The sequence below is a fragment of the Tripterygium wilfordii genome, chromosome 22 (genome assembly GCF_013401445.1).
Source record: "Tripterygium wilfordii isolate XIE 37 chromosome 22, ASM1340144v1, whole genome shotgun sequence".
NCBI lineage: Eukaryota > Viridiplantae > Streptophyta > Magnoliopsida > Celastrales > Celastraceae > Tripterygium > Tripterygium wilfordii.
Window position 1 is genome coordinate 2,609,201 of NC_052253.1, and position 23,713 is coordinate 2,632,913.

At 39.6% G+C, this 23,713-nt stretch overlaps 6 protein-coding genes across 14 annotated transcripts; 2 read left to right on the forward strand and 4 right to left on the reverse strand.

The window, feature by feature from the left end:
- Positions 1-528: 528 nt before the first annotated feature.
- On the forward strand, positions 529-6,823 carry LOC119992027 (RNA-binding protein 25-like). Of its 9 annotated transcripts, none has more exons than XM_038838617.1 (8): positions 839-1,103; positions 1,982-2,048; positions 2,180-2,436; positions 2,573-2,725; positions 3,214-3,631; positions 3,834-4,526; positions 4,670-5,262; positions 6,313-6,823. In XM_038838617.1, exons 2-8 carry the CDS (start codon positions 2,042-2,044, stop codon positions 6,562-6,564), a joined length of 2,373 nt encoding a protein of 790 aa, XP_038694545.1. In that variant the 5' UTR covers positions 839-1,103; positions 1,982-2,041; the 3' UTR covers positions 6,565-6,823. The 9 variants fall into 9 exon arrangements, with proteins under 9 accessions (XP_038694537.1, XP_038694538.1, XP_038694543.1 ...); XM_038838616.1 differs by having other exon boundaries at positions 961-1,811; XM_038838613.1 differs by adding an exon at positions 1,448-1,525 and having other exon boundaries at positions 963-1,103; positions 1,707-2,436.
- A 192-nt stretch (positions 6,824-7,015) lies between these two features.
- Positions 7,016-9,054, reverse strand: LOC119992028 (5-amino-6-(5-phospho-D-ribitylamino)uracil phosphatase, chloroplastic-like). Its single transcript, XM_038838618.1, has one exon. The coding sequence runs from the start codon at positions 8,411-8,413 to the stop codon at positions 7,277-7,279; it is 1,137 nt and encodes a 378-aa protein (XP_038694546.1). The 5' UTR covers positions 8,414-9,054; the 3' UTR covers positions 7,016-7,276.
- Positions 9,055-10,559: 1,505 nt separating this feature from the next.
- On the reverse strand, positions 10,560-12,904 carry LOC119990693 (pentatricopeptide repeat-containing protein At3g07290, mitochondrial). The gene has a single exon (XM_038836749.1). It carries the CDS (start codon positions 12,758-12,760, stop codon positions 10,673-10,675), a length of 2,088 nt encoding a protein of 695 aa, XP_038692677.1. The 5' UTR covers positions 12,761-12,904; the 3' UTR covers positions 10,560-10,672.
- Positions 12,905-13,554: 650 nt separating this feature from the next.
- LOC119990817 (probable xyloglucan endotransglucosylase/hydrolase protein 33) lies at positions 13,555-15,442 on the reverse strand. Its single transcript, XM_038836937.1, has 4 exons — positions 14,862-15,442; positions 14,678-14,778; positions 14,381-14,589; positions 13,555-14,054 (listed from the first exon to the last, which is right to left on the reverse strand). Exons 1-4 carry the CDS (start codon positions 15,088-15,090, stop codon positions 13,652-13,654), a joined length of 942 nt encoding a protein of 313 aa, XP_038692865.1. The 5' UTR covers positions 15,091-15,442; the 3' UTR covers positions 13,555-13,651.
- Positions 15,443-18,252: 2,810 nt separating this feature from the next.
- Positions 18,253-20,677, forward strand: LOC119991973 (U-box domain-containing protein 19). Its single transcript, XM_038838535.1, has one exon. It carries the CDS (start codon positions 18,320-18,322, stop codon positions 20,363-20,365), a length of 2,046 nt encoding a protein of 681 aa, XP_038694463.1. The 5' UTR covers positions 18,253-18,319; the 3' UTR covers positions 20,366-20,677.
- Positions 20,674-23,169, reverse strand: LOC119991365 (probable LRR receptor-like serine/threonine-protein kinase RKF3). The gene is made up of 8 exons (XM_038837729.1): positions 22,391-23,169; positions 22,235-22,282; positions 22,033-22,149; positions 21,843-21,956; positions 21,514-21,732; positions 21,308-21,423; positions 20,973-21,233; positions 20,674-20,883 (listed from the first exon to the last, which is right to left on the reverse strand). The coding sequence occupies exons 1-8, from the start codon at positions 23,037-23,039 to the stop codon at positions 20,674-20,676; spliced, it is 1,734 nt and encodes a 577-aa protein (XP_038693657.1). The 5' UTR covers positions 23,040-23,169.
- Positions 23,170-23,713: the final 544 nt, after the last annotated feature.

The window sequence follows — 23,713 nt, forward strand, 5'->3', positions numbered from 1 at the left end:
TATGCTAGCTAGCTATAGTATTTTGCATCAACTATGCAATTTATTGAGGTTAGCGGCAATGTATTTGCATCAACTATGCGAGCTATACACGATGGCAACCCAAATCCAATGATTGCACATGTACGCACATTTGCACCAGATTCATGGTGGAATACCACCTGAGGACAACTGAAGAGGACTCTGGCATACAGCCTTCTTGCTTAGCTCACTTTTTCGAATTCTTCCAAAAGTAAATTCCTGATTTTCTTTCTTAAACCAGAGGCCTCTTCAAGTTTGAACCACTGCTTGCCAAACTGAATATTGAAAATTGTTAACCAAGGAAAAGTGGAAGAGGGACTGCAAACTCCCTGTGTTCACAACATAGTGGAAAAGGAAATTGGGGCAGTAAAGAGAGTGGGATTAATTGATTGAATTTTTTATTCAAATAGAAAAACATTTATTATTCAAAAGAAATAAACAAAAGGAAAGAAATGATTTATTTATTTATTTATATTTCAATTAAATTAAGCTCTTACCTTTTGTTCTAGCTTCCTAGGGTACGAAGTACCAGAACACAACAACCCACTTCAACCAAACACGCTCCACAAGATTCGCAGTCCCCTTTCGCTATACTACTATCTCCATGGCTGAGGCCCCAGCCCCTCCAGCAACCGAAGACCCCAGCTTCCAATCATCGGACCCCGATAACCCAACGTCGCAAACTTCCCAAACTGATCCAGCGTCCGCATCCGCTGCGCCAGCTCCGCCGCAACAGCAGTCCTCAACACCAGTAGCGCCAATCCCTAACCCTAATCCGAGTCCGGCTCTAGTGCCCCCAACGCCCCCTCCAGTGGCCTACTATGCGCCACCACCAATCTCCGGTGCATCCGTTCTCCCTCTTAGTGTCCCATCTTTTCGTCCGGTTCCGCAGTTCTCGCCGATTCCGAATTACCAAAACCCTGGCGTGCCGCCACCTGGTGTGAGTTCCGCACCTGGATCGGTGCCTGCGCCCATGATGCCGTATCAAGTTCTGCCCGGTCAGGCTATGAATCCGGCAATGAGACCTTATGCTCCAATGCCGAATGGTTTTGTGGCTACTCCGCAAGGGACTATGAATCCAGCCGGTGGGTTATGCCTTCTTTAGTGCTATATGTATCTCTCTATCTTTCACATCATTCAGATTTCGCCCGTTCAAGTATATCTCTGTCTAATTTCTTCCCCGTAATTCATCTGAATTTATCACGCCAATAGACGTTATTTTATACTATTTTGGACGCATGATTGTAACTAGTAGTTCAATCACTGTGATAGTTGTATTTTGTTATTGAATATGGATATTGAGCTGGTAAATGGAACCACATAAGCATTCTTTAATTTAGTAGTGTGGAAGAGTGTGTTAAAAAGAGTTTGGGAAACATTTAGAAAATTCGGAATAGGGGCATCGATGACAGGATGTTTTCTCCTACAGTGTCTTGATTGAATTCCTTGAGAGAGGTTGGAAGGGCTACATATTGCTTAAGAGATCCACTTCTACAACTCCTTTTTGGTATGCACATATTCACCTGGTTCTTCTTGATTGCCCTTAGAATAAAGCTAGTTTTGATGAACGCTTTATTTTATGCACTTATACCAGCCCATTAATTTTTCCCATAACTTTCAAGTTAAAGGTTATGACACAATTCAGTGTAATTGCTAAATTATGTCTGGTTGTGTCATGTTCATTTTAGTAGGCTACTTTGTGGTAGTTATAAGGCCTCTTTCCCTTTCATGGGTCTATGAATTGCGAGCAGCAGATCATCTTACAAACTGAGTGCTCATCCTTATGTTGTAAGGTATTGCAATCCTCTCAGTTAGTCTATCTATTTCCATCCCCCCTATCTGTTGCTTTTCTTTCTTTTTTTGGTGAATGGAATAGTTTGATGATGCTATGGATGACAAGGTAAGCCAGCTTTTCATATCCTTATTTATGAATTCGATGCTTTATTCTTAATGTTTCCTTCAGGTTGTCTGATCAGCTGGTGATAGTTGCCATGCCTGTTGGTGCCATCTCTAATATGATTTTATGTGTGGTAACAAATTTTTTATTATTTTCCAGATTATTGTTTTTTGTATGCTCGGTTATAGGAAAAATAATTATTGACTACTTTAATGTGTAGTCATGCACTGACAGATCTGCATAAATGCTTTTTTTTGTGTGTAGGACTTCCCCGATATCTTTCTCCATACCCAGCTATGGTTAGGCCTGCTTTTCCTCCACGACCAGTTGGAGCAGTTGGCATGCTTCCAGGAGTGGCACGTCCCCTTGTTCCAGGTATCCCGGGAGTTCGGCCAGTTATACCTCCTATTATGAGGCCAGTTGTGCCTTCCGTTACACCAGTGGAGAAACCTCAGACTACAGTATACATTGGCAAGATAGCACCAACAGCGGATAATGATTTTATGCTCTCTCTCCTTCGGGTGGGTTGGCAGTTATTTCGATTCTACATGTTCATACTTCGCAATTGTACCAACAAAAGAAATTTACTCTATCAATAGGCCATTGAGATTCATTATTGATGTTTTAAGTAATGTCTCATTTTTGTATGTTTTGTAGGTCTGCGGACCTGTCAAGAGCTGGAAGAGAGCACAAGATCCCTCAGATGGGACTCCTAGAGGCTTTGGATTCTTTGAATTTGAGTCAGCTGATGGGGTCTTACGTGCATTAAGACTGCTTAGTAAATTTAATATTGATGGGCAGGAGCTGGTGGTACGTATGCATATCGAAATTTACCCAAACAAATCTTGTGTGGCTTCTTTTGAATTTTCTACTTTGGTTTGCTGCTTTGGGTGATTAATTTGAATGAAATTTGATAATCTTCAAATTTGGATACCTTTTGCAAATGTTCTCCTTTGTCCCTCTGTTCAAGACCATTCTGACAAGAAAGGAAGGGTTATGCTATTTTTTTTCCATAAAATATGTGACTATTGGAAATCTCCGTTGACAAATATGAGGGTTGTGTTTGAAATTTAATTGAATGTACAAGCTGAAAGCATGGAACTAGATGGTGATTGCTAGAGACACTGAACTGGCTGGTATTATTTGGTGGTAAATGTGTTCCCGCATAACCACGGGTTGTATCGTGGGTCTTGGATGTTTGATTAAATTAAAGTAGTCAATGCTTATTATCCATTTGAATTTGTATTTTTATAATGAGTTTTACTTGGACTTTTGTCTTTTTATGCGAAAAAAAACAGTTAAATGTTAATCAAGGAACGAGAGAATATCTTGAGCGATATGTGAAGAAGAAAACTGAAAATGCAAAGAAGCCAAAGGAAGGTCAAGCTGCTGAGGATGGGAGAGAAGGGGATGGTGCTTCAGGTGTTAAGAAGAATGAAGAACTTAAATCGTCTGCGGAAGACTTGAAGGAGGAAAATGATGCGAAGAGCAAAGATAACAATGATGTTGCCAACTTTGGGATTGTGACTGATGAAGACATGGAAGGTGATCAAGATGCCCTAAAGAAGCTTACAAACATGATAGATGAGAGGTTAAAGACCAAACCACTACCTCCACCTCCTGCAGAAATACCTGCTGATAGTTCTGGGCATGGAAACCCAGACTTGCCAGCTAGATTGAGGGAAGGAGACTCTGATGTAGATATAACTAAAAATGGTAAGTTTCAAAGTAATTGAATGTATTTTGCATTTTTCTATTACCAACAATAAGCAGGTACCAACAGAGAAATCATTACATTCTTTATTCTATTCGGACATAGATAAATTTTTGTGATTGTTACTTTTGGCATTCTTAAATAGTTTGATTGTGAAGTGCTGATATTGTGGATCTGTTATAATTGCTATCTCAAATTTTGCGGATGCAGCCAATGATAGAAATGATGATGAGACTACTAGTGACAACAAAGCAACGAGTGAGCCTGATAAGCCTGAAACAAGCTCACCTGAAAGGAGTAGAAGATATGACAGAAGAAGCAGAGATAGAGACAGAGACAGAGACAGAGATGTAAAAGGAGACAAGGAACGAGAAATTGAGAGATACGAAAGAGATGCAGAGCGAGAACGAGTAAGGAAAGAGAGGGAGCAAAGAAGAAAAATAGAGGAGGCTGAGCGTGAGTATGTGGAGCGCCTTAAAGAGTGGGAGTATAGAGAACGAGACAGAGAGAAGCAGCGACACCAGGAGAAGGAGAAGGAAAAAGAAAGGGAACGTAAGCGCAAGAAGGAGATTCTTTATGATGAAGAAGATGAGGATGATGATTCAAGGAAAAGGTGGCGAAGGAGTGCGCTGGAGGATAAAAGGAGGAGGAGACAGCGTGAAAAAGAGGATGACTTGACCGACAGGCTAAAAGAAGAGGAAGAAATTGCCGAGGCCAAGAGGAGGGCCGAGGAAGAACAGCAGCAGCAGCAACTACAAAGAGATGCATTGAAACTTTTGTCCGGACATGTTATCAATGGAAATGAGAAAAAAATAACGGCCAAAGAAACCAGTTCTGAAGTTGAAAATAAAGCAGCTGATCAGGCTTACCAGGATGTAGGTAATCTACACCATTTAGGTAAGTATTTAAGGCTTATTTTCTTTGTTACGTGTACTATTGTTATTCATCTTCCTTGGAACAGCCCCCAACCCAAAGAAAGGAAAGAGGGATGAAAACAAAATAAAAGGCATTTTCATTTTTCTTAATGGATTACATGGCAGGCAACGAAGCTTTACGGAATGGTACTACTACTAATGAAGATTCAGCCACAGTGGCAAATGCTGAACCAGAATTGCAGCAGAGTGGCAACGCCCCCGCAAGAAAGTTGGGGTTTGGTTTAGTTGGTTCTGGAAAACGAACTTCTGTTCCTTCCGTGTTCCATGTGGAAGATGATGATGATGCACACAAGGATAAAAAGATGAGGCCCCTGGTTCCCATTGATTATTCAACTGAGGAACTGCAGTTTGTCCAACCTAGTGTTTCTGGAGCACAACCTGTAAATCTGGCTGCTGCGGCAGAGTTTGCGAAGCACATCTCACATGTTGCTTCTAAAGAAGAGAAGCCTGATGCAGAAAAGGAAAGAAGCAGACGTTCTCATGATCGTTCAAATAGAAGGGATAGAGACCGGAATGATGAGGATAAGAGTCGCAACAGAGATGAGAACAAAGGGAAGACTTATGATCGAGAGACGGAGCGAGAGGTGAAGACACCAGATACTAAGAAGCTCTTAGATGCAAAACAACTGATTGATATGATCCCGAAGACCAAGGAGGAATTGTTCTCATATGAAATAAATTGGGCTGTGTATGACAAGGTTAGCAATTCTTCTGATACTTTAGTATATTAACAGCTTTGATTTGAGATGTAGTGCTTGTGCTTTCCTTTAAGGGGGCAAAACAAAGTGCTTTTTGCATGAATATTCTGGTGAGTTTATTCCGGCTCTTCCTCCTTTTATTTATTTATTTGTCTTTTTCGTTGCAACATACACCATACACTCTCTCTGATGCTCAAGTATATCAACTACTTTTGAGTTTCGCTTGTTAGCTCTTAGTTTTGTAATTTTGTAGTGTAGTACTCATGCAGCTGGTTTTTCAGTTTGTTTTCGTGATTTTTCTAAAATATAGTTTTTCAGCAGTACGTTTTCGTGTATTTAAACTGCTGACTGATTTGCCTGGCTTTTCTGTTTAATCCTTCTCAAAGCGGATGAGTTTCTTTCCAAGACCCATTTCACGTGGTCAATTTGCCTTGGAAAATGTCATTTTGATAAAAGTGGGTATCAGGCCGAGAGCCACTTGGTTGATAATCCTAGCTCTTGATGGATAGTTTATCCACATCCAATAAGACAATACATGAATGGTTGTGATAAGGGATATATTATATTCCTTACTTGCATCTTATCTTCACATGAAGTCTGTTCGAAAACAAAAATCACCATGTCTGATCTACGGGATTATGTATGGATGCAGAGGTTATTTACATTTATCATATGGCTTTTTTTTTTAAGGGGACTAAAATATACTGGGGGGGCTGAACTGCCCTCATTCCATGAGCTACATTCCAGCTACCTAGTGAAATGAGATGCTAGTGCATGTGATTCACAATTTAATTAGTTGGATTAAAGTTTTGAAAATGGTAAAGTAGAGCTTTATGGGTGCTGCAACTTCTTGAGCTAGTGCTGAAACTGTTATGAAATTAGTACTTGAAGAAGATCCCTCAAGGTATTTTTTTTATTATCATAAGAGCTACTTACATTTTGTTTTTGTTTTTCAAAAACATTAAAAAATGTAGGAAAATTAACCAACTTGTTTTTGATCAAGGTTATTATAACTTTTGCTTATGCTTGTTTTGTTGTGCACCTTTACAGCACGAACTGCACGTGAGAATGAGACCATGGATATCCAAGAAAATTACAGAGTTCTTGGGAGAGGAAGAAACCACCCTTGTAGATTACATTGTATCGAGTACTCAAGATCATGTGAAAGCATCCCAAATGCTGGAGCAGCTTCAGTCTATATTAGATGAAGAGGCTGAAATGTTTGTCCTGAAGATGTGGAGGATGCTCATTTTTGAAATTAAGAAGGTGGAGACGGGTCTTTCAGTGAAGTCAAGAAGCTAGCCAAAGTCTACATTATTATCTTTATGATTCCCTTCCTCACAATATGATGCATAACCATTGCTTTTCAGAGGCTTAGTTTTCCAGTAGCATAGATTAGACAATAGATTGTATGAAGCTCATTTTTTTTGTTTCCTTTCAAAGTACAATCACTTTCCGTCAGCAAATGCATCTATAGAGTTTCGCTGGTACATTTCTTGTATGAAAAGCTGCCTTTGATACAGAAATATTGTTTACTGAATGAATGATACATTTTGAGTTACTTGCTCCTAAGGGTGCTTGCTTAGTGGATTAGACTCCTTTTGGATTGATGTTGCAGAGTCAAGTGACTATGGTTAAGGAAGGATGAGCAATTTCACTTTGCTTAAATTGTAGGAGAGAAAGTTAAGTGGGGTGAAGGAGGGGGAATTACCCCTCATTCAAAGGAATTATTATTCCAAGAAACATCCGTGGCTTTATCCAAGAAAAACATCAAGTGGGTATCTGAATTTTCATTTATCTGTATTTTACACATTTACATACATGACAACACCATCACAGTCCAATGTGGAATGGCTTCTTTCCTTCTCTATAAAATCTACCCCACCCTTCTTTCTTTTTTTAATGTTGTACAAAGCAGGGATCAAATGGCTTGCAATAATACTAAAGCCAATACAGACGATTATCATGAAGAATTGAATGAAGCGCGATAAAACTGTACAAATTATGATCGTCATCAGAAACTGTCATCAACTCCCAGAGCGGTTGATGGGTTATCTTCCTCCTCCTCTAGCTCCAACTCTGGCTCACCAGGCCCAAATTCAGTTGTTTCGACGTCAGCAAGGTTCTTCAGATCAACCACAGAAAGCTCATCTAAGCGCCTGACCACCAGGTCTGCAGCCCCAAGCTCATACACAGGATGCTTGCTAGCAACAGCTACGCATTTCATCTGCGCATCATGGGCAGCCTCCACTGTTTGATTAGAGTTCCCAAACACAATACAGCGTTCAGGTATAAATTTTAGAAGCTGAGCTGCATAACTAAACATCTCTGGATCAGGCTTTCCCCTATGAACATCCTCCGCTGCAACAATCGCACTGAAATACTCTTCAATTCCAATCGACCCAATTGCAGTTTCAAGAGTCTTTCGAGGGCGAGTAGAAACTAGTGCCATTGGTATCTTGTAATGCATCAGAACATTCACAAACTCCTGAGACCCAGTTCGTAGTCTGTATATCCCACCTTGCAAAGCTTGATAAATTTCTTCCTTCCGAGCAGCCATTTTTCTCACCTGCACTGGGTCTCTTGACCAGCAAAGAACTTCAGAAATTGCCTGCTCGTTCTTCATGCCCTCTATTCGTTTCAAAATGAAAGTGGGAGGAGGGGATATTCCTTCCTCTTGGGAAAGAGCCAGCCATGCTTGCCTCTCAAGATCAGGATTTTCTTCAACAATAACTCCTTCCCATTCAAATATGGCACCTAACCAACCACAACCCATCCTTTCCTGTCGAAGCAACGGATTATGTAATGATGGGTCATCCGCTTTATTTTCCGGTGGCCACAACCCTGGTTTTCGATCAACCCCCGTATCAGTGTCAATCTGGTAGTTCCAACTTTGGGGTATTTGATCCTCCTCTCTAGATGAATAGGCTTCTTTTGTCAGCTCTGTGGCAAGAGCTTTAGAATTCACTACCTTGACTTTCAGTCTAAGAACAGAATGCAGAGGAGAAACAACTTTTCTGCCCATTAATTCTGTTAAAAGGAAACGACAACTATCCAAAGATTTCTTCTTGCATGTCATATTTCTAAAAGGAATCCCACCACAAAGTGGCCTATACCCAATAAGAGATGTCATGGAAATTGAGTCCAACATATTAAAATGTGACAACAGCAACTACAAATTCAACCCTACAACTAATTCAATTTCTCTCTATCTCGGTCTCCTGGAGCAGTGGAACGCAATACCACCCCAATTCGGCCTATATTAATATCAAGAAGCCGAATCACACGTGATGATCAAACTCAATATCTACACATCAAATTCCAATCAAGAACCGATGAAAGATGAACAAAACCAGTCTTGCTACCACAAACCCCCAATTTTATCATCCAAAAACCACCACAAGCATCCCCTTCAAGCCAAACTAAGCATAACCCATATAACCCCCCAGCAATCAAAAACCCCAGCTTTCAAGAAAAAGCAAAGGGAACCAACCAAACCCTGATATATCAACAAAGTATATACCACAACGATTTGACCTATAAAATCCTAATTACAGATCGTATAAACAGGGAGGAAAGGATAACGAAGAACCTGGGGTGGAATCAACCGTGACTAGAGATTGAACAGCAGAGATGATAGAAAGAAAAACGAGTAGCTAGATTCTTCGTAGAAAGGATGATGTCAATCTCTCTCTGCCTCCCTCCCTCTCTTGTTGATTCTTGAAGGAGAAGAGAAGAAGACGTGTTTTCGTATTTTATTTTTTCTTATTTTTATTTTTGTGGTTTATAATTTGGGTTGGTGTCCGTTGGAGGACTGTATATTCAACCGGAGATGCCGGCAAACGTGTCGGTGACGTAGCCCTTTCTGAGTCAGAGACGGGTCGGATTTTGTTTAGATTCAACGCCCATGTTTAAGTAGTTTCGAGTTTATTTTTAACTCTCACAATAAGTTCGAATTAAGCTTCAACGCCAATCTCTTTGTGATACCCTATCCTCATGCTATTGGTCGTTGAGTTTGAGTCCAAAGAGAGATGGGACATAAAGGATGCGTGTTGATAATCGAGCACTAAATAAGATCACAATGCGACACGGATTGATTCTCTATTCCAAGGTTGGATGATCTGTTGAATTAGCTTAGTGGAGATTCGATGTAATTCAGGTGCGTCCTGAATGCGAAATGGATTGTATGAATGGTTCGTGATCCATTTAGTCATGGAATATTTTCATCAGCTTCACTTTAGTTTCATGGTGTGTTGTCTTGTTCTTTCTAAAGCCTATGTAATCTACGAGGAAGCCAGATGACATACCTGTTCTGGCGAAAATACATGTTCACTAGGTAGATGCCCGCGCTCTGCTGCGGGCGTGACAGTCTCCTGTGAAAAGTTGCTCATTTTCTGCAATCTTTTTGTCAAGCAGCAGAAGATTACTTCCTTATCCTTAAAAGTATATGAAAATATTATTGTACCACTGAATCAAGCATTTACAATCAGAAACTAACTAGTATTGAAGCTTAAAATAAAATATGTTAACGTTGATCTCTAGGGATCAAAGAAATTCACCTGGGAAACCCAGGAAATCGAAAGAGTAGGGCTCAAATAAAGCACAGTGAATTATGATACTTCACCGATAATAGCATCTACGGTAGATCAGTAGATGAGATTGCTGCTATAGACCTACGGTTGAAGGACGAAAAAAACTGATAACTACCAACCAGTTACGAAGGATTCCCTCAAAGTCACATGAATAGAGTGAACGATCACTGCCACCATTCTCTTGAAAAGAGAGGACCCCCTCTTAAGAAAAAAGTGTACTAGCTCATGGTACCTGAAAATATATTCATAAAAAGTGCACAAGGATGATATATAGGCAGCAAGCCCCTTAACTTCTGTTATATCTCTAGCGTGATCCTCGCACCAAGTTTAAGTTCATGCTGTGCTATCAACAGACTGCAGGACAAGTGATCGGTACCTGGATTTGCAATATGCATAGCTGTCTTCAACCGACGATTTTCCAAAAGTATCAATGTTGCAGTCGGAGAATACAGCAGAAATATTTTCCATATCAGTTCCATCATAACAATCTAACATTTTGTCCACGATTGATTTTGCATAGCATATTAGCATGTGTCATGAATTTTACTGTCTATAAGAAACAGACACTCACTAAATATACTAAAGAAATTTTTGTGAGTCGTGACCCACAATAGTTGTGGCTCTGGGACTCCAAAGGAAATAAAAAAATAGCAGATACAGTATGGGCTACTTCAACACACGACCAAGTATCACTTTTCAAAAAGCTTCCAAAACGGGAACCATCAAGCAGAATCGCCAACAGCAGTTCTTAAAAACAAGATTACCGAGAATTGCATCATGTAATTGATGAGCAAGACAAAATTAAGTATCCAAAAATATCAAAAATAATTTGATCCGCGAATTGTATTTCCATTGTGTTCTTTTTTAACGTCGTTCAAAATATCAAGAGCACGTTCGAACCTACCTACATTTATATGTGCTTTTACTAACACAGCATAAGTGACATAGTTTGGAGATACACCTGAATTCAACATATCGGAAAGAAGTGTCTCAGCTTCCTCAATTCTTCCATTCTGGCACAGACTGTTTAAGAGAATAGTATATGTATAGACATTTGGGGCACAACTAACCCGCTTCATCAAATCCAGCATGTTTAAGGAAGCAGTAACGTTGCCTGCTCGACACAGACCATCTATTAAAGTCGTATAAGTCACTACGGAAGGAACTAAGCCGTACTTTATAATCTTTCCAAATACTGCATATTGTTCTTTTAACTTATTTTCTTTGCAGAACACATCAAGAAATAAGTTGAGTGTGTGAGGGCTTGTCAAAAATACAGTCTCCAACATCCTTTCGAAAAGCAATAATGCATCTCCAAGTTTACCAACTTTGCAAAAGCCATCAATAAGAGCAGTAAACATTACTTCATCAGGCGATATTCCCTTCTTTTCCATCAAACCCAAAAGCCCATTTGCTAGTTCTGGTCTCTCTTGTTTGCACAGCTGGTCGAATAATATAGTGAAAGTATTATTGTCGGGCTCAACACCTAACGAATTCATCGAACTAAACATCTTTAAAGCAATGTCCAGTTGACCTTCTCGGCAGAATCCATCAATCATAATATTATATGTTACTTCGTTAGGCAATAAGCCATTCTCAACCACCTTTCTCAATAGTAACGCCGCTTTGTCAGATTCGTTAACTCTGCATAACCCTTCGATAAGCTCATTGTACGTGCGAATATTGGGCCTGCAGTTTCGCTTCTCCATCACTGCAAGCACCTCCAAAGCAGAAATAACCTGTCCTTCTTTGCAATACCCATTAATTAGTGAGTTGTAAGTTATAGTGCCAGGAAACAACCGTTCTTCTAGCATTCTATGGAACATCCCATGAGCCTCCTCCATCTTTCCTTCTCTGCATAATCCATCAATCAAAACAGTATAAGTATGGACATTTGGTTTACATCCCTTACTAACCATCTCATCAAGCAAGCTTAAAGCTTTATCAATCAATCCAACATCGCAAACAGCTTTTATGAGTACGGTATATGTACGAGTAGATGGCTGGCAGCCCCCATTTATCATTTCTTCTTTCAAGCCAAAGGCTTCTTTCGACTTGTCCACCTCACATAACCCATGGATAAGCATTGTGTAGGTTACTGAATTGGGCTTATAACTATCTCCTTTAGACATTATATCAAACACCCTGTGTGCCTCCTGGAGATCTTTTTCCCTACAATAACCCAGCACCATAGAAGTACAAATATGACTATCCAAGCGAAACCCAAATTTCAAGATCCTACATACAAACATCTCAGCAGCTTGTACAAATCCACTCTTGCACAGGGCGTTGATTATTGTTCTATAAACAATCCCACAAACACAGAAGCCCTCACTAACCATTCTCTTGTAAACATTGAATGCTGCAAGACCCATATCCAACTTCGCCAAACACATCAAAAGAGTGCAATAACAAGGGTAATTTAGACTAAACCCATCCATTCTCATTTCATCGAGCGCCTCCATCAGCGTCAAGATCTCACTTTGGTTTTCACAACACTCCTTAATCAACACAATTATGGCTTTATGAGCAACCCCATATGACTTGGAGGAAACAATTAAATGCAAAAGAAGAATCTTACTGCTTGTATCGTAGCAATACGTGGATTGCTTGCAAATCCACTTGAAAAATTGAACACCGACGTCGACTTTTGTCCTGTTGAGTTCTATAATCTTTGCAGCATCATGTGGGGTCAAATGAGATGCCAGTGACTTAAGAGTACTGTTTCGAACCCAGTCGGGCTTGTTAATTAAACTCGAGACACGATAGACAGAATTTTCTTCAGATTCTGTGGTCTTTGAAGGGTGATGTGTAGATAAAAGAGAAACAGAAAAGAGCATATAAGGAGATTTAAACACATGAAACCTGAACGGGATTTTGACGAGTCTGCTTGTGTTAGTCAACATACATAGCGAGATAACGGTTTTACAGGATGGATTGTTGTAAGCCGTCGATGATGGAACGAACCGCTTCTTGCTTTTTTTGCTCTGTCGCCGCTATGCAGTTGCAGATGTACGAGCAAAGAGGTAGTCTAAGCATAAAGCCTCAGATTTTTTTGGCCCGTTCTTGTTAAAGTGAACTCAGGCCTAGTTGTTGCTGGCTTATAACTCATAAGATGGGATGGATGGGCCGCACGGCTGAAAAAATTAATTAAACGTCCGGCCCATTTAGTTGCTGCCTCATTAAGCCCATGGAATGATTTTGTTAAAGTTAATGGTGTAGACAAATTTATTTTTAGAATTCTACCAATTTTACGCACTCGAAATTCAATGGCTCTAATGAAGTACAACAAAAGTGGGGATCACATATTTTTTGCGGGACTCACTGCATCTGTAATTGAAAAACAAGTGCGTAAAATTGATGCGCATAGTTAGTTCGCATATGAGAATTCTTCTACTTAGATACCTTTGATGTTGCTATTCTCTTGGGTGGGTACAAGATGAGTGGACATGGAAGAGAAAAGGGCATTTACAGACTTGGTAATTACTTGCAAGTGAAGGCTGTTGTGACTCCCTTGACAAATCCTACACAAAGCTCTCTCAAAGAAGCTTCCATGTACCTCTGGCTCACATGACTCTGCATCTACCAAATGGCCTTTCCTTCAACTTCTGCTAGATCCATGTCCTTATTTGCTTTAATTGTAGTATTTGTGACAGCTCACTGCTGTCTACATATCCTTTAGTTAAATACTGATCCCATCTCACTCACTCAAAGTCCCATACTTTCTCTCAAATCATACAACTTTTAATAATAAAATCAATTTATACATTTTCATGAAAATGAAAAAAAAATTACATTTATTTGCATTCTGGTGGCATGACTTTGTATCTGGGTTTGTCATTACAATATGAGTAGAACATGAGCTTCCTTCTAGCCCAGTCCATTGCCACACTTTGTTGGCTTGATAGCCTAACAAAGTCTTGTCCTTCAACAGGGTCCACACTTGAAGGTGCAGCCTTTGAACATGAACTCCCAACCCCACCTGGAGTACTACTGGTTATGCAGCCAGTGGCTTCCATTTCTGCAAATGAAACCACAAATGGTGCATATTTGTAGTTAACTGGGTACTTTCCTCCATGAGTTGCCCACTCTGAACCATCCCATATTGTGGCATGGACTGACATGGGTTTTGATGGATACACAGAAGAGAAGCCATTGTTATGCACAAACTCTCTCACTGGTATATTATCAACAAAAAACCTGCATAATTGGTTGACAGATACAACTTTCAGAATCTCTACTTCATGGTTAGTGACTCTAATAATTAATGTAGTTTTGTAACAACGGGTGGTTGACTGAGATGGTGAATTTGATCACAGTAACTCAAAGCGTAAGTGGGAGGACGTGAGTTCAAGTCCTATGGATGTTTTCATTATCACAATTTGCGAGATAGACTTGGTTCAACCCAACGTGTGCAAATGTCATTTTGCGTTATCTCCCGCATTGGGTCTTGGGGCAGCTGGGTGGATTCCACGTTACCAAAGAAAACAAATTTAATGTAGTTTTGTGAGTTTTGATTGACTCACACAGTATGGTATTTGTTCCAGATAATGCTGTAATAGTGCTGCTGTGCTGTTGGATCAAACCAGAGATAGAATTTCTCTTCTCTGCCTGTGCTGACACTTCCATTGCCATAAACATTTGTCTGGATGACCCAATCATTCCTCTTATCATGACCAAGCAATTCAATATCAATCTCATCATGGTTGTGTGGGTACACATCTGCATTTGACAGCTGAATTTCCCAAGAAAATGACAAATTAATCTCAAATTTTCCTTTATTTTTTCAACAGAAAACAATACGAAAATGAAGAGCTGCTTACATAGAAGGCTACAACAACTCCAGGGGAGAGACCAGAAGGCAACTTTATTGCAGAACTGAAGAACCCATAGAGGTATTTGTTCTTGGAGACCAATCCAGAGCCTGTTAAACAACTCAAAAAACAGTTAGAGAAGGAAATTTTACAAACCAAATCAAAGGGTTTACTTGATTGATTGTATATTTACCTGATTCTTTGTCCAGACTAAGATTGGCCAAAGACCCATTATTGAAAAGCTTAACATTTGAGCCACCAAAAGATGTAGAAAAACTCTGCTCAAAGGATACATGACTGAATAGATCTGTTAAGTGAGGGACACCAGGAGGTGTGTAAACCTTGCTGTGTGAAGAAACCACTACTGTCATACAAAATATCATCAAGAGACACAGTTGCAACTTCTTCTGCAAAAAATCCATACTGATGAACAATTTGAAGATGGGTAGTTTTGGTCAGTTATATACATACATGGAGAGGGATGTTGGTAATATTCTTGCTTAGTTGTTCAGTAGCTGGCTTCCTTTTTCTCCTAGTATCACTTTCTTTTGTGATCCTAAAAGACAAATTAATCATGTGGGGTTGATTTTCTTTTGGGATTGCTTTGTAGATCTTGTGGGTTTTGTCATGAAGTGATCATGGACTATAAAACTGACCATTCTGCAGATATACTTACACACACTTGATGGGACCTGCAGCTTAATTTTACCTGCACATGGACATTTCAATGAATCTCTCTTCGCACTCCATATCTCCATGTCCTTTTCTTACCCAAGTTTCCTGCACTAAAGATGAAGATTATGTGATCTGCCTCAATCATGATTGATGGGTTTGATCGTGATTAGTAGTGGATTAAAATGTTTTTCTCCCTGGTTATAATTAACGTGAGTGGATCTACCAGAAGTATTATAGCTGGCGTTGGACATGTTGGATATGACAGTTAACAAATTGCAGGTACTGCCACACAATTGCAATTAAAGCTGGACTTCTATAGCAAGCAATAACAGTTTGCACATAATTTTCAGTTCCAAGACAATTTGAAGGGGAGAAATTGGTTGAGGACAGCAGGAAATGTTGAGGATGTCTGGACGGACCAATATGGTTGGGCTTTATAGTGCATATTCCATGTGGATATGTCTTTAGGGCTTTTGAGTTTTTGACTCAATACTTTGGATGTATATATGCTACTTGCAGGTGATATCTAGAACCCAGGTTATTTTTACGAACTTGTTTGGTGGACAATTCAGGTGGATTGAGAGGCGTTAGAGAGAGTTGGTTTCGAAAGAGTTGGTTTTGGAATTTGAAACAGTACTTGTTTTGGACAGAGAAGTGTGATGAAAGATGTAACAAACCGTTGTTTCATATGGTTAAGTTAATTGTTTGAGCTTATTAATACATATGCGTGGAAGGTCGCATGTTCTAACATACACTACTCTAGTGCGATTTGACATTATTTTCGCATTGGGTCTCGACTCAGGACTTAACCGTCTATGCCCTTTTGAACCACTTAGCGCATGTACATGGGGGTCGCGTGTTCTAACACACACTCCCGTACTGGGCCTCAATCCGAGACTTAACCAGCTCATGTGGTTTGTAAATCGCAATCACTATCCTTCATACGTACGTCCAGGGTAAACCTATCCGCAAATAAGAACTTGCATAATAATCCGCAAACTACGCCTCCTAGACAAATGATAATATATAATTTAATTGAATAACATAATTATCCATTAACTATTTATTTATGCCAACTTTTCAATCAAGCTTTAGGTCATGCTTTTTTGACCTATCAGGTTATCACTAACTAACATATCAAATCCACATTGGCAAGTTGAAACGATATATTAATTATATCCACCGCCCCAATCACTCCCATGCATGTTAATATCTTCCACCCTTACAAAATGGGCAAACAACAATAGAGATTTGGAGTAAATATATATACATCAAGAATATGACATCTTGATTCATATAAGCCACTCATAAGAAACCATGTCAAATCAATGAGAAAGGAAAAATGTTGGTCGTGCATAATTAATATCTATTTTGCTTTTCACAAGATAATCTCCTAAGTTTGATTATACATCAAACTTTTGAATATTTAGATCAACATGTGAACGTAGAGTATCACTTGAGTCATCCAACTAGAAAAGCTCATTTTTCATGAGCTAACTCAAGACTATTTTCCTATATATCTCCAATTCACATGCATATCTTAAAAACTAGCTTTTGAATTCTTGCAAATGTACAAAAAGTTTACCACTTGCTTTTGGCATCGTAGGCTCCAATAGGAGGCCCGACGAGTTATTAGTTTAGTGATAGAACACGCTCTCTTATAATTGCATCGTTGTGTTTGGGATAGTGAGATCTCTCGACCACTTAATGATCCCTTAAAATTCTTATGAGTTATGTGTAATCAAGTTTTCGTTACATGAGTTTTTTTTTTCCTACTTTAATTACTAGTAGGTCACAAGTTTATATCAATTAAAAGTATCATTAACTCAAATATACTTTTGACTTATTATTAACTAACATATTGAGCAATTACAGTAGTGATAATTTGCTGGGCCAACAAAATTTTATATTGGGTCTCACTTCTATTACATAAAAAATCAAGTCAAACACGTCTCTCAATACAACCACATCAACAAAACACATCTCCCAATATAACCACATTAACAAAACACAAATTTCTATACATTTTCCTTCCCACCCAACATGGTGGCCAACAAATTCTCATGCCCTCCATGTTCTCCCCAATAAAACTACACTAAAACACAATCTTTCAATGTAAAACACAAAACCCAATACAACCACATCAACAAAACACAAAACCCCATACATATTTGTTGGCCCAGACAAAATAACACCATTGCAAGTGCTAATAGTTAGTTTGTATTGTAATAAAATAGCAATTGAACTATTAAAGAACCACTTGTATGATAACTAATAACTTAGTGGTAAATCTCTCTTGGATCAAATCGTATGAATTAGGAAGATCCTCAATTCGAATCTCACTGGAGTAATATCCTTGTCGCACAAACGTTGAGCTTTGACCAAACTTCTCATATCGTCAAATGTGAAACTTTTGTTCTGGACTTAATGGTCTTGGTTTAGTCCTATATCAAATATCCAAATATTAAATTTATATGATTTTGTTCTCGATTACAAAAATAAAATACAATTGAAGTGCAAAAGCTAAAAGATACCCAAAAGCTTTAAACTCAATTAATAGTTAATTATTCTTTTATTAAAATTTATAATTTGTACAAATGAACATATCACTAATTGATGCATAATTATGGACCCAAAAAATGTTCCTCAATCCTTATAATTATTTCAATTTTTACATTGTCGGCTACAACTTCTTCACGTACCTTCATAATCACATAATCATCCACACGTGTCATCTTTACATTCGTTCCCGAAAGTGTCAAGGAAGCTCGCCTTCCCCAACTTCAACGGCACCACGTGTCAGTTATCCCAAAAGTCTAAGAACGAAGGATCTACTGACGCGTGTCCATAAATATATCCATATATATATTGTGCTAGCTGCCAGTTCCTAAAACCCGAAATCGAAGACAAAACGATCAAAATCCAAAGTCCAAACCCAATCTTCTTGTTTTCTCTGATTTTTTTCTTCTCTGTTCGATGATCCACAATTCTATCGGGTCGGGTCGCCGGATTCTGACGTTTCCGGCGGTTCATCCCTGCGAAGCTACGTCCTCAACCACACTACTCAACTCTCTAATCGATCTTTCAGAGAATATCTGCAGTTTCCTATCGAAATTCTTCCCAAGCAACAGCCGAAACGCGCGCGAAACGATTCGGCAAATCCGGAACCTTTCGCTTGTCCTGGTGGAGTTAAGAGATGTCGGTTCGGATCTTCCAGGTTCGATTATCCTCTGTCTCTCCGAGCTGCATTTGATATTCCAGAAGGCTCGCTACCTACTAGAAGACTGTACCCGAGAAGGTGCCCGGCTATGGATGCTAATGAAATCGGATCGCGTCGCAAGTGAGTTCCGGGGGCTGGTTCGGGCAATCGCTACGGCTCTCGATGTTTTGCAACTTGAGTCTGTTGCTGGCGTTTCGAGTGAAGTGAAGGAGTTGGTTCAGCTTGAAATAAAACAAGCGCGAAAGGGACGATTTGAAGTTGACCCGGATGATAAACGGTTCATGGGTGATGTCTTGTGGATACTGCACCAGCTTGAGGATTCGATCATCCCAGATAAAGATACCCTAAAACAGGTTCTAGATTATCTGGGTATTAGAAGATGGAGTGAATGCAATAAAGAGATCAAGTTCTTGGATGCAGAGATCGCAATTGAGTGCTCAAACGTGGAAAAGAGAGGAAAAGTCTCTCTCTTGAGTGGTTTAACGGGTTTACTGAGCTATAGCAGGTGCGTATTGTTCGATTCTGTTGATTCTCCAAAATTGAATGAGAAAGGCAAGGCTCAGATGCTTAATGGCCTCGACCCAGATGATTTTCGCTGCCCAATTACGCTGGAGTACATGAAAGATCCAGTGACAATTGAGACTGGACATACTTATGATCGTAGTTCAATATTGAAGTGGTTCAGGGCCGGAAACCGAACCTGTCCCAAGACAGGTGAGAGACTCACCACCACAGAATTAGTCCCCAATTTGGTGCTCAAGGAGCTAATCCAGCAATATGGTGCCGAGAATGGCATACCAATGGCAGAATCAGCTCATAAGAATCGTGACATTAAAAGAACGGTTGTTGCAGGAAGTTTGGCAGCAGAGGGAGCTTTCAGATTGGCTTCTAATTTTCTTGCTAGTAGATTGGTGGATGGTGATGATATAGAGAGAATTAAGTCTGCTTATGAGGTGCGGCTTCTTGCGAAAGCAAGCATTTTTAATATGTCTTGTTTGACAGAAGCCGGAGTGATTCCACCTCTATTGAAACTGTTGTTGTCATCTGATGCATTGGCGCAAGAGAATGCTATCGCTGCATTGTTGAATCTTTCTAAGCATACGGAGACCAAAGCCATTATTGTAGATAATGGGGGATTGGATTTGATTGTGGAGGTTCTGAAAAAGGGACCAAAGGTGGAGTCTAGGCAGCATGCAGCTGCTACATTATTTTACATTGCTTCCATTGAAGAGTATCGAAAAGTGATTGGGGAGATTCCGGATGCTATACCAGCTTTGGTGGAGCTCATTAAGGAAGGGAATGACCGCTGCAAAAGGAATGCAATTGTTGCATTATTTGGGCTCCTAATGCACTCTGACAACCATTGGAGGGTGCTTGCAGCTGGAGCAGTCCCTTTGCTTCTCAATCTATTAACATCTGCTGGTAGAGAAGATCTTATTACTGATTCCCTTGCAGTTTTAGCAACCTTAGCCGAAAAACTTGACGGGGCAATTGCAATTGTGCACTTCCAACCGTTGCCCATTATTGGGGTTTTGGATTCCTCATCTTCAAGAACTGGAAAGGAGTACTGTGTGTCATTATTACTGGCTCTCTGCCTTAAAGGTGGACCGAGCGTGGTTGCTACGCTTGTGAAGAGCCCTACTCTAATGGGATCTTTGTATTCCATACTGAGTGAAGGCACTTCTCGAGCAAGCAAGAAGGCCAGTGCACTCATCAACATCCTCCATGAATTCTGTGAAAAGACCTCCTCAAGCTCGATGAGACCACCTCTTCCAAGAGAACAATTTATTCACGCATGGTAATCCCAACTTTTTTCCGGGTTCTCCATTGCCTTATACTATCTACAGGCATTTGATTCTGTAAATACACTTAAGTGTATAGGGATGCTTGCTTTTATTTCCCTTTGTTGGATTGGTATTAGCTCAGTTTTTAAAAGAGTTAATAACCACATTGGCTTCTGTTTTTTCAATGAAGCTTTGTACAAATATATCATTGTATTGTGTGATTCTTTTTTTTCAGATTAGCAAATAAATAATGTTGCAGAACTGTAATAATTCATTGATTGCAAGTTTCAATGTAAACAAGGTGTTTTCTTGGCCTTGGCTTTCCTTTAATCTATGTATGAATTCTGCTGTGTCGAAATGTTGAGTGCCTTTTCTAGTCTAAGAACTACTTGCTCCATTGATGGCCTATCCTTCTTAATTCCTGTGCACAATAAGGCTAGCTTGACTACAAGGTCGAAGGCCTCCTTCGAGTACTCCCCGTTCAGCTTAGGATCGGCAAAATCTGTGATGTTGCCGCCTCTTGTGAGGAATTTTGCCTGAAAGGTAAAGGCATACATTAGTAAGCAGGCTAGAGTCTAGAGAATGTAAAGTTCCTGATAGGCATACATTTGTTGCTCTTGCTCACCATTTTATTCAGGGTCATTGGTTTGCTTGTATTCAAATTGATCACCTTCTGCCCTGAGAGAAGTTGTAGTAATACTATTCCGAAGCTGTAAACGTCTCCCAAGGCATTTACATGGCGGTTCATTCGATATTCAGGATCGACATAACCCCATGTCCCTCTCACTTCTGAGCTCACATAAGACTGACCAACGTCCATGACCTTGGACAGCCCGAAGTCTGAGAGTTTCGCTTGAAAATCGGCACTGATTAGAATGTTTGTGGGCTGCAAGTAAAGCATTCATGACAGATAATCATCTGAGAAGAGAAGCTGATGTGAAAAGGAAGGGGATGTGCTACCTTGATATCTCGATGAATTATGCGGCCTTGTGGATATGTGTGGAGAAACCAGAGACCTCTAGCACTGTCAATCGCAATCTCAAGTCTTTTGATCCATGAAAGGGTCCTATCTTTGCCTGTTTTTAATCACTTTCTGTCCATTTAGCACTTCAAGTGATGGGAAATGTAAAGATCAATGGTTAAAAAAAAAAAAAAAGAGAACATACCATATAACCATTCTGAGAGGTCCCCATTGTGGCAAAGCTCATAGACAAGGAAACATTCATCTTCTTTCTCACAATAGCCAAGTAAAGCAACAAGATTCGGATGCCTGACCTGAGACAGGCTCGCAATTTCCCTGACAAATGTCTCGATATGTCCATCGTTGATTATGTGCTTAACCGCGACATGCTGACCACTTGATAGTACTCCTTTATACACCTTTCCTGTCACCATACCAAGATGTTAATGACAAGAAAATGTATGAACTCTGTGGAGCCTTATGTTAACAACAGACGAAATCTTTCAATTTATATTGATTTCAGAACTTTCTCACCAGCTATGCCTTGGCCAATATAGTTTGATGCACTGAGATTGCCTGTAGCTGTGTAAATTTCCTTGACTGAGATCTTCAGAATGTTGGTCTCTCCAGAGAGTGAATTATATGATGCTGCCATGCAAAATGGGATTGTGAGACTTATATTACTAGGAATCTGGTTTTTAAAGATCATGGAAGACACACATACTGTCTCTTATTGTGGGAAAATGTAGTTTCTTTTTCCTTCTAAACCAGACCCATGCTGCAAATGCAATGACCACCACAACTCCAATCCCCACCAAACCAATTATTAGCAACAATTTTCCTGCCATCATAAAGGAAAGATCCGTGCAGTTAGATCTGCCTATTTCAAGTCCTAACAGCTGTTCTATACCGTGATGGGTGCTCACCTGATTTTCGGTTGCTTTTACCGCTGGATGCATTTTCTGTTTCATTTCCTGAAGGAGAAAACACAGAGATTAGCCAGATCAGTACATAATATTCATCTGAACTAATGAATCAACGTTCGCGAAAAAGAAAGAGAATACGACTTCAGGAATCTCTACCAGTTGTGTCATTAAGTACAGCTGCTGAAGTAAGGTTTTGCATACTGAGGCAGTTATAAACTTCATGGATCCATTTCTCATCCTCGAGTCGATTGCTTGTTAATGTAATCAAAACTGCAAATCTACAAAGATTGGCTTCATTGTTATCAGATGATCCGCCACCGATCTCCTCCCACCTTTTCAAACAAGCAGTGCAAGTGCCATTTGAGCCTAATAGTCCACAGTCGTCTCCAAGATCTCTCAATCTGTCTCCCAAATTAGTAAAAACATCTGTAGTGGTATAGCTAGAGCAACCACCAGCTCCACCTGTGAGCTTCTCAATTCCACAGATATCAATATCTTTGTCCATGGCTTTCATTGAAGCTATGCAGTTCTGCTGCTGTTTGGAATTTAAGTATATTCTTCTCGTTTGATTGGCTCGCTGCGCCAACGCGTACAGGTATGCATCAAAAGCTTCTCCACAGCAGCTGTAGTTGTTGAAACCACCCCAATTTCCTGCTCCACACTTTGAGCTATCCATCGACGACGACGAAGACCATTGAATGTTGAGGATGCAATTAGGCAATGTTTGTGAACATACAAAACGAAGAGTGGTGAAGGAAACAAAGAGAAATACACTGGAAGAAGGAAGTTTATCATACTTCTTCATTTGTTTATGCAGATGAAAGTTTATGATGGATTCAGCCTAATTTGCTTGTTTTGGTGAACATTGGGTATGTAGAATCTGGAATGTTGGATGAATATTTACCATGAGAATCAAGACCAGAGCTTGATTTGATCAGAACACATATAGTTCATTCATTGTTATTAGAGGAGAATGAGTTGTTGCATTAGAGACAGGTTTTGATATTATACACATATAATACTATATCTATATATGTATGAGAGTGACCTTCTGGGAGCCTGTTTAGAAGTTAGAACTTGAGATGTAGATGAGACAAATGGCTGCTGGGAATTACAACTGAAATCCCTTTCAAGTTTATTTTACTAGAAGTTAATTTGTTCATTCATGTCATACAATACCATGTTAAATGCCATTTTGTCAATAATTACCCAAAACAAGTCGATGAAAAAGACAAGGAATAGCCGGACTTATTGCAGTCTCAAATGTATTAAAAAAAAGGTAATTTATGCTTTCAAAGGTATATGACAAACATCTAAGATGAACACAAAGGTCGAAGAAAACTAATAGAGAGAGAAAAAATGCAAGGAAACAACAAGGCAGACTTAAGAAAGTCAGGAATAGAAGTGTTATTGGGATAGAAAATGGATGCAAACAATTTTTAAGGTTAAACTTAAATGGTATTTGGAATCTCGTCATTA

Excerpts from the sequence above, each read along its gene's own strand:
- LOC119991973 (XM_038838535.1), top strand. The coding sequence starts at position 18,320 with ATGATCCACAATTCTATCGGGTCGGGTCGCCGGATTCTGACGTTTCCG.
- LOC119991365 (XM_038837729.1), bottom strand. The coding sequence starts at position 23,039 with ATGAAGAAGTATGATAAACTTCCTTCTTCCAGTGTATTTCTCTTTGTT. Across the intron at positions 22,283-22,390 it reads TGTACTTAATGACACAACTG|GAAATGAAACAGAAAATGCA; the intron begins GTAGAGATTCCT and ends TTTCTCCTTCAG. Across the intron at positions 21,957-22,032 it reads TTTTCCCACAATAAGAGACA|CATCATATAATTCACTCTCT; the intron begins GTATGTGTGTCT and ends TTTGCATGGCAG.
- LOC119990693 (XM_038836749.1), bottom strand. The coding sequence starts at position 12,760 with ATGTTGACTAACACAAGCAGACTCGTCAAAATCCCGTTCAGGTTTCAT.
- LOC119992028 (XM_038838618.1), bottom strand. The coding sequence starts at position 8,413 with ATGTTGGACTCAATTTCCATGACATCTCTTATTGGGTATAGGCCACTT.
- LOC119992027 (XM_038838609.1), top strand. The coding sequence starts at position 623 with ATGGCTGAGGCCCCAGCCCCTCCAGCAACCGAAGACCCCAGCTTCCAA. Across the intron at positions 2,437-2,572 it reads TTATGCTCTCTCTCCTTCGG|GTCTGCGGACCTGTCAAGAG; the intron begins GTGGGTTGGCAG and ends TATGTTTTGTAG. Across the intron at positions 2,726-3,213 it reads TTGATGGGCAGGAGCTGGTG|TTAAATGTTAATCAAGGAAC; the intron begins GTACGTATGCAT and ends GAAAAAAAACAG.
- LOC119990817 (XM_038836937.1), bottom strand. The coding sequence starts at position 15,090 with ATGGATTTTTTGCAGAAGAAGTTGCAACTGTGTCTCTTGATGATATTT. Across the intron at positions 14,779-14,861 it reads TAGTCTGGACAAAGAATCAG|GCTCTGGATTGGTCTCCAAG; the intron begins GTAAATATACAA and ends GTTGTTTAACAG. Across the intron at positions 14,590-14,677 it reads GAGTTGTTGTAGCCTTCTAT|CTGTCAAATGCAGATGTGTA; the intron begins GTAAGCAGCTCT and ends TGGGAAATTCAG.